Here is a 20510-nt window from a genome sequence, read left to right on the forward strand (position 1 = left end):
GTCTGTATTGCTTTCACGCAAAATTGAGCATTTTCTGCGCAGTTGGTTCTACGCATGTACGTGTTGATACAAACTTATTTCCGGTGAGTGGATTCCGCATCTTACTCTGAAATTCACTGTTTTTTAAAGCCCGTAACAATGAGTTCTTCGTTTGGAATTCTACTCGGTGGTTTATTTGGGCTAGTTGTTGCTGGATATATCGCACAAAGTCGTCTTCCTCCACCAAAGCCGAAAATAATCGGCATTGATCTTGGGACTACGTACTCTTGTGTTGGGGCATATCAAGCTATTTCAGGTCGAATAGATATCTTCTCCGACGAAAATGATGACAAAGTTGTACCAAGTTTAGTTGCATTTACAGATAAAGGGGTCTTAGTTGGTGAAAAGGCCCTTTCTCAGGCTGAAATCAACCCAAAGAACACTATCTACGATGCAAAGCGATTCATTGGAAAGACGTTCACAAAACAGGAATTGTTAGAAATTGGAAAACTTTACCAGTTTAGAGTCACCACAGATAAACGTGGAAATGCTGGTTTTTTAGTTGGCAAAAAAGGGAATTTTACCGTCATAACACCAGAAGAAATTGGTGGATATGTTATCAAGAAACTAAGGACAATGGCTGAGAGAAATCTAACAACCACAGTCACCAAAGCAGTTATGTCTGTTCCTGCTGAATTTGATATAAAGCAAAGAAATGCCACAGTAAAAGCAGCTTCCCTTGCTGGGATAACTGTGTTACGGGTCATCAACGAACCTACGGCAGCGGCGCTAGCTTATGGACTCCACAAAAAGGAAGGCGTGGCTAATGTGATGGTTGTCGACTTGGGAGGCGGTACATTGGATGTATCATTACTTAATATCCAGGGTGGCATGTTTGTTACCATGGCAATGGCAGGCAATAATCGACTTGGTGGCCAAGATTTTAATGCTAGATTTATGCAATACTTACTTCAATTAATACATAAAAGATTCAATCGTCAATTGACTTGCTCCGAAGATATTCAGAGGCTCCGACAAGAGGTGGAGGCAGCAAAGATTAACTTGACAAGGACAAATGAAGTTACTATTAAACTCATGTTGCCCTCTTTAAGTGAAGGGAAGAAAATTGTCAAGTTTAAAGAAACTATTTCTCGGAAAATGTTTGAGACCATAAATGAAGATTTATTTAAAAAGGTTCTCCAGCCAATAAGGAGAGTATTGGCGGAGGTTGAACTCCCTAAAGAAGAAGTTGATGAAGTGGTGCTTGTTGGTGGGTCTACAAGAGTTCCAAAAATCAGGCAGTTGATTCAGGAGTTTTTTGATGGAAAACCACCAAATGTAGCAATAGATCCTGAACTAGCTGTTGCCACTGGTGTTTCGATCCAGGCTGGTATTATTGGTGGCATGTGGCCCCTTCAAGTATCTGCAATAGAGATTAATAATCAGGTTAAAAAGATCCAAGTCAATGAATAGCATGGCTGTTTATTGGGCCTATTCTGTGAATACCTAGTGCTCTATGCAATTGTTTCCATACTAAACTTCAGTAGAAATCACATAACATAAATTGGGATTCTCGCATTGATAGTCAAGACACTTCCCCTTAAAAATCCTATAAAATTACCTCATGTTTATCACATGTGACAGACACAAATGAGTTGCCCAAAATATTCAGACTACTGATTAGTCTTCTGCACAGCCATCCTTTTTGTCGGTCCTGCGTGGGAGACTAACTATGTATGTGATCACTACTGTATCAACATAATATTTATTTATTTATTTATTTATTTTTGCATTGGAGCAAGGTCACCACAACGATAAAACAAAGGCCGGGATGGCCTAGTATACATGGAAGCTTAAATAAAATAATTATTGACAGCCATAACTATTTTGTTCAAACCCAAATATTTTTTCTTTGAAATTACACTTCAAACCTTTCTGTGGACTTATTACAAACAATTTTAATTCACAACACTCTAACATCATTTTAGGGAATTTAAATAAAACAATTCTTGCCTTACTTATAATTTCTTAATAAACTATTTTACCTGATCTCAAAATCAGTATTTAACAATTTTTGGATTTATATAGTTTCTAATGGCAAAAAGTATGGTCATCGTATGCCAGCCCTGCATCATCGTCCTGCCTCAGCAATAATACTATCCCTGTGAGGCTTTGCAGGGGGGTTGATTGTAAGTATTTTTTTTACATAACGATGGTCTACTCTTACTAATAAAAACACTGTTCACCACCATTTTTAGCAAGGGGGATGAGTTGCGAAATTCAAAGGGATTGTTTGGCTGGGCAGAACAAACCCTAGACATCTACCAAATGATTTTACAATACTTGCAACCAGTTTCCTGAACCAAGTTTCCCAATCAAAGTAGATTCCTCTAATAAACCATTGGGTGAGTTTGAGATCAACATCTTTTTTACATGAATTGTAGCCTGCGAAACCAGCTTTCTTGTGTTTTGAGTCTACATCTCTTAGACAGCAGAATAATATGGATAAAACGCACTAAAGAAAGATGGCCCCACCCAATATTCTAAACCTTTTCACGTATACCAAAAGCGTTCATTCTTACAATACACGATCATCAACCTCAAATTCTACATTCAAAAATCTAGACTTGAAATCAAGAGTAGGCGCAAGGGTGTGGAATGAGCTGCCACAGTCATTGAGTCCTCCAAAAAACAGTTTAAAACAAAACTGCGTTCAGCCCTTGTTGATATCCTTATTCAATATGATGACTATATTGATGTCTGCCAAATCAGCACAGCTTTGAAAAATCACAATTTATTGGTATCATAAACTTACATACTTATGTTTGCTTTGTTTTCCCCTTTTTTATCATCAGATAAATAATGCTGTTAATGCTCTTTTTTCTCTAAGACCAGAAGTGTTTATTTAAATTTTCATTTTTCTCCCAAAATTTTTCAAATATTCAAATTTTAATAATATACTAGTGCTCACTTAACTTTGCTTATACAATTATATTTAATATTTATGTAAATAAGTAAGTGACTGATCCGTCTCGATTAGCTCGTCTATTTGCGGATCAGTCACACCTACTACAAATAACAATTTGATACAATAAAAAAGTCTAAAGTCTAAGTCTATGGTGTCCCCCCCCTTCTCCACAAATACAAGTGACAGGGTCACTACTAGTTAGTATATGAACATTGATAATCATCAAATCATGGACTTTATTTTACTGTATTTTGTAGTTTAGCTTTAAAATTTAGTTTGTTTCACAGATAGACTCAGTGCTTAGCAATGTGATTGGTATGTGATTCAGAAACTCGTAGGCAACACCTACGTGCTAAAACGTGCATCTAGGCGGCGCACGAATCACATCCCAAAGTTATCTTAGGTTAGATAGTGTAATCTACTTCCTACGCGTCGGTAGGAGCAAAGGGCTTCCTGGCCGCGTTATTTAGCTACGGAAATGCGCAGGACTATCCTACACCTTTCTGCAATTTTAGGCATGTCCTTTCCTTGTTCCACCGACTGTAAATAGAGGCACTTTTGTTAGTAACAATCAGTTGCGAAGTAAGAACAGTAAGAACGACAACAATATTTTGGATTGGAAAGAGCATCGATGAAAGAAGACGAAAGAACTTGCTTCTAGCAAGATTGTAATGCCTTATTTTCGTTCCCGTTTGAACTACCGTTTGAACTACCGTTTGTAGTACCCGTTTATATTACCGTTAAGATACAGTTCCTAGTACTATCCTGTACTATATTTTAGACCATCCTACAACAATTATTCATTTGGCTACATGTTTGTAAAATTGTAAATTCGTTCATTTTAATTTGGCTTTTGCTATAATAAATGTGTTTTCAATTACATTGAGCAATATTAGTTCGTGTCCTGCGTGCAAGCCCTTGCCGTCGGTTACAGATAGTTATGGCTTGCCCTCAAGCAATAAAATTCTAACTATGGCCATGAAGAGTTTACTATGAGTGATCTCTGAAAATTAAAAATATACTGTACCATATGACCACTCCCAGTTGTCTGATAAAAAAGTTTTTTTCTAAAGTTCATGCGAAACTGAAACCCTCTGAGCCATGGCGAATAGCTATCAGCAGCTTCTCTCTCAGCTGTTTTTCACTCTCATAGTTTGTGAGCTTGAGTAGGTTGAAACATGTAGAAGCTTCGGGAATCTGAAAAAAGAAAATAGAATAAGAAACAAAAATACAGAGTTTATATGGACAACAACAGCAAATTCTCCACAACTTACCTTGTTTACTCCCATTATTTTTGAAACAGTGAACTTGTTTGCTCCACTTAAACCCTGCAAATAAAATGAGTCAAATCTAAAACTAAATTATGTTATTCAAAGAAATAGCATTGCTCTGTCTTCAAATAAGAGCCACAAAAGTAGTAAGAGATGCTAAGTGGAACACTCCTCAAATGATCTTTTCAAGAAGCTAAATATTGTCCCATTTTACAAATAGTACTAGATGCTAAGTGGAACACTCCTCAAATGATCTTTTCAAGAAGCTAAATATTGTCCCATTTTACAAATAGTACGGGATGCTAAGTGGAACACTCCTAAAAGATCTTTTCGAGAAGCTAAATATTGTCCCATTTTATAATAATAATAGTTTATTTCAACTACCACTTTCGCAGGTAAACTGAATTACAGTGGTATGGTCATGACACATGACGAAGTTATTTTCCATAAATATCACTGGTAACGAACGGTTACAAACTCATTAAGCCTACAAAAGGGTTGCATGTTGTTCCCACATCTGTTGGGTTTCATTTTTTTCATTATTTCATGTTTACAACAGTATAGTCTTTGGTATCTCTTAGGTAAGAAAAAACCCGGGTTCCTCCTTTCTCTAGGCTTCTAGTCGCTTAAGAGCCTCTGTGCAATTTTGCTTGCTGCTGGCCCAAACGAGATTGGAGCAAACAAGGAAATGGAGACAGAGAAAGGTGATGAGACGAAAGATGCTCACTTCCCATCTGAAAATCGGTGCGGGGGAGATGCATGCGGAACAGGAAGCAGAGAAGAAAGGAACAGCTCGTTTTCTTCATTCTCCGGTTGAGCCTGTTCACACACTGCTTCCTCCTCCGTTTCGTTCCCTGGTGAAAAGTCGGCTTTACCTGCAGGGCAGCAAATCCACCAATAGGAACACAGGGTGAACCGGTGGAGAACTTCAAAAGTAGTGCCTTCTCTTCCTCCTTCAAGCTCGCGATCGTCTTCCACAACCATGTGATTATCTCGTCACTTTCCTTGCAACCGCGATACTGTGAGAATGGAATTAGATACCTAGTCTTATATTTACTCTATTAATCTATTTTAAATAGGGTTGCAATCGGACAATCCGTGTGTCCTAGCCTGCAATGCTTCATTTAAAATTAATAAATTGCAAAATCACGGTAATTAAAGTCTTGTGGTTGTTATGGTCTCTTGGAATAATATAATTATACGCATATATGAATTTGCGGATTTCGCTGCATGGATAATCTCGAGTAAAATACTATTCCGGTTGGAATAATCATTTACCATTTGCATGTGAAATTTTTTTTAATAGGCGTATATTTTACAAGTTATTTGTGAAATAATGTGCACGAGTCATACCAGCGTGTTCGCTCTCCAGTCTTGGACATCAATCTTGGAGACGCCATTGATAAGGAGCGAGAACTCATCCGCGGTGAAAAACGACAACAAGTCTTGAGGAACAACCTGTTGTCAAAAAAGATAGAATGACCTTCCAAACTTATAGCATAGTTTGCTTATTCATCCCAAAAAAAAGCATAAATCCTCTTTCAAAGAGCGCCAGCATTTCTGGCAAAAGCAAGAAGCGTTTCTCAGCTAAAGGTCCCGTCTCTCATCGCACTTCTTTTATCTGGTATTGGGATGCGCAAAAAACCTGCTGGGAACACTGGCCTCCATCCCTGCCCGTACCAACTTCAATGACAGTGCTATTACACTTTTAAGGCCCGATTCATATGTCGCACTCCAGCCGTGCCGAATCTGATTGTCTATTTGTATTGACACAAATACATTGATTGCAACGTTGATTCAGCACTAAATAAGTCGCGATCAATAGGTTGTGAGTAGTAAAAGTTGACTTAGTGCAGAGTTTCTGTTGCACAAAATAAAACCAATATGGTGTTTGATTCGGCACATCAGAAGCTCGAAGTTGAATCGGTGCCTTTCTTTTGCCAAACAGCACGGCTGGTGCGGTGCCGAACTAAATTAATTCAGGTGTCGACTAGTTCATGTACCCAATCCAAACAATTAGATTCGGCACGACGTATGAATCGGGCCTAGCTCGCAGTCATGACTGTAAACTGTGTAGCGTCGTATCTACACAGTAAATTAATTAACATGTACAGCGCATTTTATCGTGTCTCGCAACGTTACTATGCGCTATTCAAAAGCTAAACATTTAATTTCATCTTTGCCCCATTCAAGCAATTGAAACATAACACTGATTTGACTATTAACTCGCCAAATAAGTCTTTTTTACAGAGCTGCTATGCTAACAACTACGCGTTTGTTTGTGGCAAAATAAAGCGACCATACCTCATTCAAGCCACCGGCAAGCTCTTTCACTTCAGCTGCGATAGAATCCTGGAGCTTGAACTGCGACACTAGCTTCACATACTCACTCTACAACAACACAAATGTACTTGATACTTGGCAAAGGCTTCACATACTCACTCTACAACAACACACATGTACTTAATACTTGACAAAGGCTTCGCATACTCACTCTACAACAACACAAATCTAATTGATACTTAGCAAATTCACTCTGGTTCTAACTATCGATTACGTATATGCTATTGCGGGTTTGAAAGACAGGAAATGCAAATATTTTGAGGGCAAATACAAAATTAAGATGATAATGATTTGTGACTGAAAGCAAGAAGCTAGAGACTCTTGAGTTCCCCCAGGTTCCCCGGGTTTCCTCAACCTCCTAGAACTCCAAAGTCCTGTCACAGGATCAATCTATTTAAATGGACGGCATTCTAATACAGTCCGTTAGCTCTTTTTCCGAGATCTGCAATCTTATCAAACCCCCTCCCCCCTCACCGGATGTACCTTATTACTGTCCGTCAACTCTTCGTCTGGATTTTCGGACAGATCAATGGTGACAGGGCGTCCGGTCCAGGGGTTAGTGGCGTCAATACTGAATGTAAACCCGAGATCGTCAACACTGTTCTCTTGAACCCAAGTGATCTGGTTGCTGTGGAGCTCATGATCGAAAGAGCTTAGGTCGTCAGGATGAGATAAAGGTATCCCAAGGATCTGGGGAGTTAAGGTAATATGAGTATAATTTATTGTTTTTGCACATTGTTCTCCAAAAACCATATGATCTGATTGTTGTGCAGCTCAATGTTGAAATAGCTGAGGTCGTTAGGATGAGATAAAGGTATCCCAAGGATCTGGGAAATGTGGCGCGTTTGGCAGTGCCGCTCTCTCAACGCCAGTGCTGAAAAACGCAAGACTGGTTCCAGTTCCGCCGTGAAATAGCAGGTTTTTAACGGCAAACTGCCTCATTTTGGCAAATGCTTAGAAAACTGGCTTAAAGCTAAGGCTAAAATTTTCTTAATGACTCCTCCATTATCAAACAAATCTTTAGAACAGTATTGTTTAAATGCTGTACAGTAAGTCAAGACAGCGACTGAAGTCAACCTTTCGTACCTTTACTCGAACGATTCAACACTACTACGATTGTGTTTGTTTCGCCAGAACACGCGCATGCGCATATGTTATTCAGCACTGTCCCTCTCAACAATGTGTCCCAGGTTCGATTCCCGGTCGCGACGTGAGTCAGGTTTTTCGTTGGTTCTTGGCTTTGATCGGAAGTTTCTCTCCGGTTTCTCCCCTCCGAAAAAAAAATCTACTCTTCCAGGTGATAACACTGGATCGCCGCTAATTTGACCGTAGGATTGCGACCGATCGTAAAGTTGTTTTCCTATTGTCGCAAACGATCGCAGGGTTAGTTTCCATATAATCATACACTATCGCCTGAGACTCCTCAATCTTCTGCGATCGTGTGAGGTCTTAGGTGTGCCACCTTTAGCATGCGATGCTTGGAATTACTTATATTGAAGATGAACCTTCCAACCCAATACCCAAAAGATCCAATACTGGCGCGTAACTAAAAGGTTGTGCCCCCTTGCCCGTAGCAAGTATTTTCGGAAAAAGGTCTGTTAACCCGTCTAGTGGACCACGCTCCTAGATGAAGCGCTTATTCCAGCAATCACTGTATTCAAAGCAAACGATCAATCAAGTCGGGTTAACCCACTACCCTAGAAAAAAGCTGACAAGTTATCACCTGTTTGACGAATGGCTTGGATAAGTGCAGGCTGAGCAGCAGATCATCACAGATGGCAGCGCCAATAAGACGTCCGATCAGTCGCAGCTGTCGAAGCTTTAATCGCAGGGCCACGCTCACGTTCGTCTCTGGATTCCATTCCTGTGGAACATTAGCAACACTCGACATGCCCGTAGGCTGGTAGAGAGGGGTAGTGAGGGAGGAAAGACAAGGGTACTGTTTTTTTGCGCGAAAGTTTGAGCTGCATGCGTTGTAGTAAGTTTGTGTGTCGTTAAACCGTTTTTGAAACATTTTTGTACTCGTCTAAAAAGCATGTCTTATCCCCTCACCGCCTACAGGCCTGTTAAGTGGGGGTCGTTGTACTTTAACAATTTCACAGAAATCTGCTTGACTTGGGAGTGGTAAATTTTGAAAGCCGTATAAATTTAGTCCACTTAGCTATTGTTCGGGGTGTTCTCCATACTTAAAGAGGTTCTTGGGCCCCAATTGTTAAACAAAGTAAAGGGTTATCCATCTAAACTCCTCCTATGATTTTTCTCACCTCACATTTCATCCAGGTCTTTTCTTGGTCTTCTGGGTTTCCCGCTACACTGGAAGAGTGTAGAGAAGAGTGTAGTTCTGTCTCTGAAATAATAGATTGTGTGATGTTTGTGTTCCGAGGCAAATCTCCACCCTCAGTAGCCTGGTCAGCGCCCAATGACATCGTCTCTGAAGCATGCGACCCCTGTTGATCGATGCTCCCAGAGTTGCCCTGATCAACCATTCCAGAAACTCCTTGATCAGTTCTTCGAAACACCCCTTCCAGCGATTCCCTAGTGACAGCATTGTCTGTTTTTTGGTCCCCGTCGTTTTCTTGACTATCAATTGTTTCATTGTCTCTATTGGCTGGTGTTAAATCTGATACAAGTTCTTGATCGACTTCTTGTTCCATCATCACTGCAGCCATCAACTCTGAATCGGAACAATTCTCAGTAACATGCTCAACTGCCTGTCTGTTCCCCAAGGAGCTGGTTCCAGCGACGACGAGTGACGTTACAACACATATATCGATTAGTTCTTCATCTAAAGATCTACCACTATCTGCTCTGAAAGATCCAGCAACCACCGCATCAGCTTCTTGGTCTCCCAGATTATTGCCGATTTCTCCTGGGATGATAGAGGCTGATCTATCCGCATTAATCGCATCTATTCTATCTACAGGGACGAGAAGCTCTTCATTAGAGCACGAGGCTGTTTCCCTAGTGGTAAGGCATCCATTATCCGCACACTCTGTAATTCCGCTTGCTGTTTGAGAGTGTGATGTTTCCTTGAAGAAATATGAAAGGGCTGCTATCAAAAGTAGTGGGATAACACGATCATAGTCACACGCACAGCTGCGCGATATAAGTAATTAATTATTGACATCACTATCATTATCATTCTATAATTTTAGTGATGAGGGCGAAGTGAGGGAGGAGTGATTTATAAGGATACAAAATGTTTTTTCCATTGTAAAGACATGCGATCTTTTACGTTAAGTCCAAATACAGTGGTATCTCTATCAAACGCCAACACCTACGACCATCTATTAAGCGACCACCCTTGATTAAGTTTGTTGCCAAAAAACTATCCACATAATTTGTCATAAAAAAACACATATTCTTTGGCCATCTTCTTCCCGCGATCAAATGTGTTGACTCGCGATTTTCCAAACTCAACAAAAGGTTTTTAATCAGCCTAATTTTTACAAAAATCTTACTCACACGAAGACCATCCGCTATTTTCTCAATAACTATTCCTTTTTTAATTAAATTCCCCATTCTCTGCCATTAGCTTGAGTCGTAGACTCGAGTCGTAATCTCGAGTCTTTAGCTCGAGTCGTAAGCTCAAGTCGTAAGCTCGAGTCGTAAGCTCGAGTCGTAGGCTGGAGTCGTAAGCTGGAGTCGTAAGCTGGGGTCGTAAGCTCGAGTCGTAAGCTCGAGTCGTAAGCTCGAGTCGTAAGCTCGAGTCGTAAGCTCGAGTCGTAAACTCGAGTCGTAATCTTGAGTCATTAGCATGAGTCGTAATCTTGAGTTGTTAGCTCGAGTCGTAAGCTCGAGTCGTAAGCTCGAGTCGTAAGCTCGAGTCGTAAGTTCGAGTCATAAGCTTGAGTCGAAAGCTTGAGTCGTAAGCTCGAGTTGTAAGCTCGAGTCGTAAGCACGAGTCTTATGTTCGAGCCGTAAGCTTGAGTTCTAAGCTTTAGTCGTAAGCTTGAGTCGTAAGTTCGAGTCGTAAGTTCGAATCGTAAGGTTGAGTCGTAAGCTTGGGTCGTAAGCTTGAGTCGTAAGCTTGAGAGGTGGCTTGATGGAGGTACCTTACATAGTGGACTTACCGTTATCACGGCTGCCACAGTTCCGCCAATGTTCGTCTGAGTAGATCCTTCTTGATCTGCTGTTGTAAAGTTTGCTTTTCCTCCTGCCTTTCCAGCATCAACCCCTTTTTGTCCGACGTCTTTTGTGAATCTCGCAAAGTAGGCATTAGGGAGTGGACTGTTGGAGAAGAAGGTATGTGATGAAACTGAGAAACTCCATAAAGGAATATAACGCCCTTATGAAGAAGCTTCACGACCACATAACGCAACACTACAACCCTATGACACATCACGATCTAATGACGGAACATCATGAGCTCACGACGCATCATTACGAACCCATAACGGACACCATCACGACAATATCACGGATCATCACGGACCCCGTCACGGATCATCACGGATCCCATCACAACAATATCACAGATCATCACGACCCCAATCACGGATCGTTATGGACCCCGTCACGGATCATCACGACCCTGCACTGATCATCAAGGACCCCATCACAACAATATCACAGATCATCACGACCATGTCACGGATCATCACGGACCCCATCACGACAATATCACAGATCATCACGACCCTCGCCACGACAATATCACAGATCATCAGGACCCCGTTACCGATCATCACGACCACGTCACGGACCCCGTTACGGATCATCACGACCCCATCACGGACCCCGTTACGGATCATCACGGACCCCATCACGAAAATATCACAGATCATCACGACCCCATCACGGACCCCGTTACGGATCATCACGGACCCTATCACGAAAATATCACAGATCATCACGACCCTATCACGGACCCCGTTATGGATCATCACGGACCCCATCACGAAAATATCACAGATCACCACGACCCCATCACGGACCCCGTTATGGATCATCGCGTACCCCATCACGAAAATATCACAGATCATCACAACCCTATCACGAACCCCGTTACGGATCATCACAACCACGTCACGGATCATCTCAGACCCCGTCACGGATCAGGATCATTTCGGACGCCAACACGGACCCAATCATGTGAAAAGTACATAAAAAACGGAAAGGTGAAGTATAAAACCTTAAAAAAAAGACAGAAAATATCGATAAATATATATCACATCACTATCAAAACATAGTGGAAGAAGTATTTTACCTTAATAATAGAAAATAGAGAGAAGCATTTACCTAAACTGCGAGTCGTCAGTTAGTGTGAACAATCCCCTTTTAGGGTCGACAGCGTCTTTGCATAGACAGATAAAGAACTCCTTCTTGGGACCCGTGCAAATACCTGAAAACATACACACTCAATTACATATAAAAATAGTGCAGGCGAGCTAGGGAAAGAAAACACGAGTCTTCCTAATAAGGTCACAAGTATTCTTAAAGAACATTTAAGCCAAAGGTACCGTCCCTCAGCAAACATCATTATCTAATCATTAACCTGTATTTGGGACGTAAAAGAACCACGGGACCCTCTTCATTTGGCAATGCATACACACTAACTCCCTCCCATCACCGATACAAACTGCGTGAAGCAGTTTTTATCTACCAACTGTAGGTAAAGTCAGTCACATTTACAAGATAAAAACTCGTTCGCGAGATTAATTCATTTGCGTGAATTGTGAAAAGACAAATGAGAAACCGTACGTCCCACAAGATTAAAAAGCGGCCTCGAACGATCTCATATAGTTATCACATTTTGAGGTCAGACAGTTTATATACTGAACTATACTGAACTGGGGGGAGGTCATATTAAACTCCTTACAGTTTTTTGCGCTCCCGCTCCCGGTACTTCGACAAAACATAAATAATGCATTTAATGAAAGGTCTAAGCATAAGCTGAAAGAAGTTTAAACGCTGAATCATCGACACATAGCTCGGTCGAGCTCGCAAAAACTGTACGAATGTCAAACGTGTCTCCTAGTTAACCAGGCCTTTAGAGTGTCAATCGTAAATCTTCAACAATCTCCGTTACTTTACTTCCAAATATAATACAAGAATTTTGCCGAATTATCAACCATTTCTCCCTTTATTACCAGGGTCAATTAGAGTAATTATCTCCCACTATTTAGGGCCTGTTCACATGGCCTGTTCACATGGCCTGTTCACATGGCCTGTTCACATGGCCTGTTCACATGGCCTGTTCACATGGCCTGTTCACATGGCCTGTTCACATGGGGGTTGGGGACCCCGGGTCAAGAATAAGTTGTGTTCACATGTCTGGGGTGAGGTTGCGAATGTGGGGCGTGGTGGCTAAGCACCTACGATAAAATGTTATGAACAAGATGGCGGATAGAAGACACGTTCTGGCTTTCGTCCTTTCGCTTGCAAAAACCTTGCTATTAACGGAAGAACTTGAATCTCGGTCGTTTTCAATAGAAGATTCTTAGTTCTCATCTTTATCATGGCCATTACTCAACTATTCGAGCTGGTTCCGCCTAAAAAGTTCTCCAGGTCCATACTTTCTGGCAGCCATCTTGAACTTCGCGCGCTTTTGGCGGGCTTATGATTCACGGATGAAGGTTACCCCGGGTAGGCGGGCTACCCCACTTCAGGGCGTTCACATGTTGAAAAATCTCGAAAATCCATCCCACCGAGGCGGGTTACCCGGCCCGGCGTCCCGGGTAACACGCCTCGGTGGGGTCCGCCACCTGTCATATAAACGCAAATGCAAAAATAAGAGAGATTATATGGAGAGGGTTACCCCACTCTCCTGGGGTCCCCAAGCTCCATGTGAACAGGCCTTTAGTAGCATTACCATCGCATCATCTACCGAGCGTGACAAATATCCCAAAATATGCTCCCATAGAGTACCCCAGCCACTAAGATTCATTTTATCGTTCACACCATTAATTGGTGAAAAGTAATAAATAAACAAATCTAGTCTAAGTGGACACAGATGTACCAGACGTTGGATACATATTATACAATACATTTAAGTGATATATAGTTTTCATCAGCTGTGGCTATAATGTTAATAGCGGCTAGTTAATTTGTACTGAAGTATGCGACGTATATTCATATCTCGTGGGAATCAAACAATGATTGTGTTCCTAGCTTTGTAATTGTTTTACACCCAATTATAACAACGCTGGACCAGACACATTATCGACCATTTTACACATGACAACAGTCTACATGCATGACCTAGTTATTACAAATACTTCTATTAGCTTAAAATGGAATATTTTATAAAACGTCATGCACCGCTAATCCCTCGATGGTGCAAGGTCTAGAATAGTGCGCATCCAGATTAGCATCTTCCAACTAAGCCAAGATGTATCTCGAGCTAGCCACACTTGCAGTGACCTTATTCATCGTTTATCATCTGTTCTTCGAGTTCAGAGAAGGTAACCTCCCCCCGGGACCACGTCCACTGCCGCTGATCGGTAATCTAAATCTACTGAGCAACCAAATGCACTTGGACTTTGCTGCACTCGAGAAAACATACGGGAAGATCTTTCGCGTGTATCTAGCACACAAGCCGATTATTGTTCTAAGTGGTGATGCTATCAAAGAAGCACTTGTTCGGCAGCCGAGGAACTTTGCAGGACGACCACTTTTGCCAATAACAGAAGAGGTGGTTGATAAAAAAAGGGGCAAAAGTTTATTTGCTATGGACTATGGAGAGAGATGGCGCATATTTCGTAAGCTTGGTCATTCAACCATTAAAGTCTACGGCGAAGATCGATTGCAGGAGGTGATCAATGAAGAAGTGTCCGAGCTCTGTAAGCGTCTTGAAGAGAGCGACGAGAAACCGATTGATATTACGAAACAGTTCGGCACAGCTGTCACTAACGTAATCTGCACTAAGATATTTGGCAACCGTTATGACATTAACGACCCGGAGTTTCAGAGACTTTACTACATCAACGACAAATCTACACGTTTGAACATAGGTGAGGGATGGTTGAAAGAGGCGTTTCCTTTCCTTAAGCCATTTCTTCCTTATAGTCAGCAAGTAAAGGAAATAAAGGAGCTAGACCAAGAGCGGTTTGTGATCATGAAAGCAAAGTACGATGAGCACGTCCAGACATTTGACCCAAATCACATTCGTGATTACACAGACGCGCTACTGAAAGCGAAGCAAGAAGCAGAGGAAGAAGACAAGTCGAGCAAAGAACACTTCGGGGAAGGCCCCATCATCATGGCAGGCCTTGTTACGTTATTCCTCGCGGGCTCTGAGACCACAACCACTACCCTCAGCTGGGCAATCGCCTACCTCCTTCACAACCCTGGCGTCCAGGCACGCCTGCACAAGGAAATTGACCAGGTAATCGGTAAAGATGTATCCCCAAAGCTATCCCAGAGGACGAATATCCCGGTACTCGAGGCATTCACCGCAGAGACGCAGCGCCTGTCGAATCTGGTCCCACTCTCGTTACCGCACAAGACCACTTCTGACTGTACCCTCCTGGGGTATGAAATCGCTAAAGGCACCACTGTGTTCACAAATCTCTGGTCGCTTCACCACGACCCCAGTATCTGGAAGGAACCAGACACGTTCAACCTGGACCGCTTCCTGGACGCCAAAGGAAAATTCCAGGCACCTGTTGGAGGTACCTTCCTGCCGTTTGGTGCCGGCCCGAGGGTGTGTCTAGGAGAGGTCTTGGCTCGCTCTGAGCTCTTCCTCTTCCTGGCCACACTTCTGCAGCACTTTGAGTTCGTAAACCCGCTTGGTTGTCCTTTGCCCTCCCTAGAGGGGGACATGGGTGTTGTTTTACACCCCAAACCGTTTACTGTTTGCGTCCGTAAGCGTCGTGATCAGTAGCTACACCTCACATATCACACTACACTATATGCGAAGTTTTAAATTCAAATATAGCGATAAAGTATGTATAAAAAAACCCATTATTACCCGAGCAGTAACTTGATGGATGTGTCTTTATGAACGATAGCAACAAGGATGGCGACAGCAGACAGCAATTGAAACTCACAAGCCAGACATGAAATCCATTCAGTCTGGTATTTTTTAGCTCTTCTCCATAATACGAGGACCACGCCAAAGAACCAAGATTCACAGTCTCTCGAGGAGATAGGCATTTTGTACTGTAAACCAATAAATCTGGGTTCGCTAAAGTAGAAATAAACCTTAGGGAATGTGGTTTGTTTGCTTTTTTTCATTGGAATTATGAATCCTGGTTGTGTCTTAAAAACAGTTTAGTGTTGGTTTTACATTCGAGGTTTTACAAGCTGGCCACGGTTACATCATGACGAGGTTTCGGTATCGAAGGGGATAAGACCACCATTGGCACGTTTAACATTCTCTCAAAATCTATTAAAAGCAGTTTTTTGGCCAAACAGAATATGTTCGCTCCTAATATGACATTTCTATTAATTAATGTGGAGAAGAAAAAAAAGCTTTGATTTTCTTTTTCTTTTTTTTAATTCCGGTACAAGATGCCCGGACCAGGGGGTGTCAGCGGTCTTTTTTTTTTTACATTGTCGCAGTAGCGATAAGATGTATTGAACCAATCACTAAACATTTCTTCTTCTCCATATAAATCCATGGACTTTCAATCCATTTTCTTTGAAATGCACGAAAGGGGTTGCCTTATTTCTTTTTTACCGGGACCGTATTAAATATTAAAAAGCATTATCGCACATAGATATGCCATCAACCTTTTCGCCTTTTTGCGAAAGAGCTGTGGGTAACACGCGCTGTTTTTCACGGTTTTCCCGCCAAAATTCTGTTGTTTCCAGATAACGGCGCGCTTTTTTTTTCACGGTTTTCCCGCCAAAATTCTGTTGTTCCCGGATAACCGCGCACCAGGCAACAACGAGTGAAAAATGACACCGGGACACTTGTATTAAATTTTAATTTTCACACATTTCTATCAAGTTAAAGAGCGGTAAAGAGATATGAACTAGGTTATTACATGCACTAGAAACAAAGTAATACACGGTTTAGGAGACAATTTAAAAAATAATTGAATAATGAATAATACCCACCCATGGAGGAGATTGGAAATACGCCCAGGAATTTCCAGAGGTTGGGTGGGGGGTAATCGTCCGGAGCGAGAAATCAGGAGGGTCTGCTTCATTTACAGTACAAGGACATATATACAATAAAATATGCAATAAACGGTTAGATATTCAAATCTACTCGGATAGGGACGTTAAACCGTAGGTCCCGTCTCCAACACTACACGACACGACACACCACACCACACTACACGTTTTTGCACACATTTTTTATTTTATTTTTGTATATCAAATAAAAATTTGATTGAAACTATCTTTCGAGCGCTTTTTACTTAGTGAGACGGGTTAATTTTTAGTAACATTATGTGATAAATGTGTCATAGATTTGCATTATATTTTTTGGAAACAAAATTTCCAGAGGGGGTGGGTGGTAGCGAGTATTATAACTAGAAAATCCGGAGGGGTGGGGGGTTCAAATGGGACCCAAAATGGAAATTCCAGAGGGGTGGGGGTCATATTTCCAACCCTCCCCATGGGGGCATGGATATTTTCTGGAACTACACAATTAAAGATGCGTCTGAAAACGTCAAAAGCAAAAATGGTCGCTGAGTATACAAAGATCATGTTTGATTGGCAAACGCATTTTTTTTTTGCTTTTTTTTTATAATAATCTGATTGATTCTGGAAATCTTACATACAAATTGAATCAATGTTTACATTGATTCAATTTTCAGCATTCACAGTCATTGTGACGTCATAATTGATTCGACCACATCCAAAATAGGGCGGGACGATTCTTTGCATGCTGGTGCTCATTGTCTGTAAGTTTGATGGTCATAGCCTAAGCCGTTCATGAAATACGGAGGGGGCCCTTTTAGCCCTCCCCCCCCCTCCAGTAACAGACAGCTCAAAATAGCCCAGTCTGAATAGGGCTAAGTATTGTAGAGCAACTAGTTCACGTTTTTATCCTATTTTACTCTATTTAGTATCTCATACAAGTTATACATGCCGGTATTTACGCATGACAAAGAAGAGGTAATATACAAGAAGACAAAAGAACCAGTACACACGCACCCACCCTCTCTGGGGATGGAAAGAAACAGCTCAGGAAGGTGAAGAACGAGTCCACACCTACTCATCACGCCGCTTGCGAACACAAACAGTAAACGGTTTGGGGTGTAAAACAACACCCATGTCCCCCTCTAGGGAGGGCAAAGGATAACCAGGCGGGTTTACAAACTCAAAGTGCTGCAGAAGTGTGGCCAGGAAGAGGAAGAGCTCAGAGCGAGCCAAGACCTCTCCTAGACACACCCTCGGGCCGGCACCAAACGGCAGGAAGGTACCTCCAACAGGTGCCTGGAATTTTCCTTCGGCGTCCAGGAAGCGGTCCAGGTTGAAGGTGTCTGGTTCTTTCCAGATACTGGGGTCGTGGTGAAGCGACCAGAGATTTGTGAACACAGTGGTGCCTTTAGCGATTTCATACCCCAGGAGGGTACAGTCAGAAGCGGTCTTGTGCGGTAACGAGAGCGGGAGTAGATTCGACAGGCGCTGTGTTTCTGCGGTAAATGCCTCGAGTACCGGGAGATTCTTCCTCTGGGATAACTTTGGGGATACATCTCTACCGATTACCTGGTCAATTTCCTTGTGCAGGCGTGCCTGGACGCCAGGGTTGTGAAGGAGGTAGGCGATTGCCCAGCTGAGGGTAGTGGTTGTGGTCTCAGAGCCCGCGAGGAATAACGTAGCAAGGCCGGCCATGATGATGGGGCCTTCCCCGAAGTGTTCTTTGCTCGACTTGTCTTCTTCCTCTGCTTCTTGCTTCGCTTTCAGTAGCGCGTCTGTGTAATCACGAATGTGATTTGGGTCAAATGTCTCGACGTGCTCATCGTACTTTGCTCTCATGATCACAAACCGCTCTTGGCCTAGCTCCTTTATTTCCTTTACATGCTGACTATAAGGAAGAAATGGCTTAAGGATAGGGAACGCCTCTTTCAACCAGCCCTCACCTATGTTCAAACGTGTAGATTTGTCGTTGATGTAGTAAAGTCTCTGAAACTCCGGGTCGTTAATGTCATAACGGTTGCCAAATATCTTAGTGCAGATTACGTTAGTGACAGCTGTGCCGAACTGTTTCGTAATATCAATCGGTTTCTCGTCGCTCTCTTCAAGACGCTTACAGAGCTCGGACACTTCTTCATTGATCACCTCCTGCAATCGATCTTCGCCGTAGACTTTAATGGTTGAATGACCAAGCTTACGAAATATGCGCCATCTCTCTCCATAGTCCATAGCAAATAAAGCAGGGCCCCATCTTTTATCAACGATCTCTTCTGTTATTGGCAAAAGTGGTCGTCCTGCAAAATTTCTTGGCTGCCGAACAAGTGCTTCTTTGATAGCATCACCACTTAGAACAATAATCGGCTTGTGTGCTAGATACACGCGAAAGATCTTCCCGTATGTTTTCTCGAGTGCAGCAAAGTCCAAGTGCATTTGGTTGCTCAGTAGATTTAGATTACCGATCAGCGGCAGAGGACGTGGTCCCGGGGGGAGGTTACCTTCTCTGAACTCGAAGAACAGATGATAAACGATGAATAAGGTCACTGCAAGTGTGGCTAGCTCGAGATACATCATAGGTTACTTTGGAATATAGCCAAACTAACACTGGTGAAATGATTTTGGGAGGCAATTTCACTTCAGCACACGGATAAGAAGAACCACCGAAGCAAAACTTTGGGGGTAACTTGAACCAAGCTACGTGTCCACAATAGCTGTACTTTGACCCGTTACTTTCTAGACGTCTAGTGTCTAGATATGATAAGAAGGACTCACAGCTTGTAGTGACCTTTGTCACGCTGGGTCTCGTACAGCGATAGTTGATGCTGATTTGACCGTTCCCTGGCTAGAGAAACGAAGCGACTTCGCAACAAAACCCGTCTCCTGGGGTTTCCCCCTTTCTCATAGCGCTTGATCCAGGGAAATCCCGTGTGTTCAGTAGAAGCGCAAGCAACATGATGCTTGTATTCATAGGAGCAGTAAATGAAGGGAGAAAACTCTGGCTCAAGTTTTCGTGAACCACGATAGTCTTCATTCCTTATTCGCTCTTCTTTACATTTTAATAAAAACATATTTTTTTTTTCGATAATCTTATCTTGCCTGATTCAGGACGAGAGGTAACGCAAAAACGACGTCTGAATGCGTGACCAATATTTCAGAGAAAGCTTGCCAGATCCATTGGAAACGCAAAAAAGTCGTCTGAATGCGTGACCATTTTATCAGAGAAAGCTTACCTGATTCATTATGAAAGGTAACGCAAAAAGTTGTCTGAACATGTGACCATTTTATCAGAGAGAGCTTACCAGATTCATTACGGAAGGTAACGCAAAAAGGACGTCTGAATACGTGTGGTTGTAGACGGGCTAGCTGTTGCATAGCGGAGCCTAGTACATCCGAACGGTCCACGCTCAAGGATCGGCTGCCACCCGCTGAGAATGATGACCTGTCAGAGATAGTAAACTCAGACTTAATTTAGTTGATTGGATCCTATATTTCGATGCCGTTGCCATTTCTAAGGGACTGCTCCTAGCTTTTGAAGAGATTGTCTTGATTAATAGGTCGAATTTTCAGAACCGTAGCCAGGCTAAAAGGTCCGCTCAATTGAGAGAAAATTGAGAAACAAAGTGGTCCCGATGGTTGGCCAAACGACGTTAGCCCCCACTCCCCGTCCTCTCTCGCTTAAAAACCTTGTTGCGGGTCTGCTTTTATCCTACCCCATTACCAATAATGGGAAATTCAAACAGATTTAAAAGCAAAAGACATGGCGAAAAGGCGAAAAAGAGACGAGCATCAATCGCTGCTGCCGCGGCGACGTCTGAATCGTCCAATACTGATCAAATCTGCCGGCGATCGCTGGCGATTGAATTCGCTAATACAAGCGTACAGAATCGCCTAGTGTGTCGCAGGCTTTACGCAAT

General features: G+C 42.4%; 4 protein-coding genes across 5 annotated transcripts in view; 2 read left to right on the forward strand and 2 right to left on the reverse strand.

Moving 5' to 3' along the window:
- Positions 1-2036, forward strand: LOC5511991 (heat shock 70 kDa protein 13). The gene has a single exon (XM_001632263.3). The coding sequence runs from the start codon at positions 139-141 to the stop codon at positions 1450-1452; it is 1314 nt and encodes a 437-aa protein (XP_001632313.1). The 5' UTR covers positions 1-138; the 3' UTR covers positions 1453-2036.
- A 791-nt stretch (positions 2037-2827) lies between these two features.
- The window catches only part of LOC5506160, a 24443-nt gene continuing 6760 nt past the window's right edge, over positions 2828-20510 (reverse strand). Inside the window, exons 7-18 of one of the 2 annotated variants that reach the window (XM_048730477.1) lie at positions 19896-20035; positions 11803-11905; positions 10635-10791; positions 8826-9590; positions 8285-8425; positions 7045-7251; positions 6523-6609; positions 5572-5676; positions 5094-5237; positions 4222-4275; positions 3975-4144; positions 2828-3487 (exon numbers count right to left, since the gene is read on the reverse strand). In XM_048730477.1, the coding sequence (XP_048586434.1) occupies positions 4022-4144; positions 4222-4275; positions 5094-5237; positions 5572-5676; positions 6523-6609; positions 7045-7251; positions 8285-8425; positions 8826-9590; positions 10635-10791; positions 11803-11905; positions 19896-20035 (2026 nt within the window). In that variant the 3' untranslated portion in view covers positions 2828-3487; positions 3975-4021. Of the gene's footprint in view, positions 4145-4221; positions 4276-5093; positions 5238-5571; positions 5677-6522; positions 6610-7044; positions 7252-8284; positions 8426-8825; positions 9591-10634; positions 10792-11802; positions 11906-19895; positions 20036-20510 lie in introns of both variants that reach the window. The other variant, XM_048730476.1, reaches the window with a different exon arrangement.
- Positions 13828-15721, forward strand: LOC5511957 (cytochrome P450 2U1). The gene has a single exon (XM_001632313.3). It carries the CDS (start codon positions 13895-13897, stop codon positions 15386-15388), a length of 1494 nt encoding a protein of 497 aa, XP_001632363.3. The 5' UTR covers positions 13828-13894; the 3' UTR covers positions 15389-15721.
- LOC125568361 (steroid 17-alpha-hydroxylase/17,20 lyase-like) lies at positions 16420-19889 on the reverse strand. Its single transcript, XM_048730480.1, has one exon. The coding sequence runs from the start codon at positions 19168-19170 to the stop codon at positions 17674-17676; it is 1497 nt and encodes a 498-aa protein (XP_048586437.1). The 5' UTR covers positions 19171-19889; the 3' UTR covers positions 16420-17673.

This window comes from Nematostella vectensis, chromosome 7 (assembly GCF_932526225.1).
Source record: "Nematostella vectensis chromosome 7, jaNemVect1.1, whole genome shotgun sequence".
NCBI lineage: Eukaryota > Metazoa > Cnidaria > Anthozoa > Actiniaria > Edwardsiidae > Nematostella > Nematostella vectensis.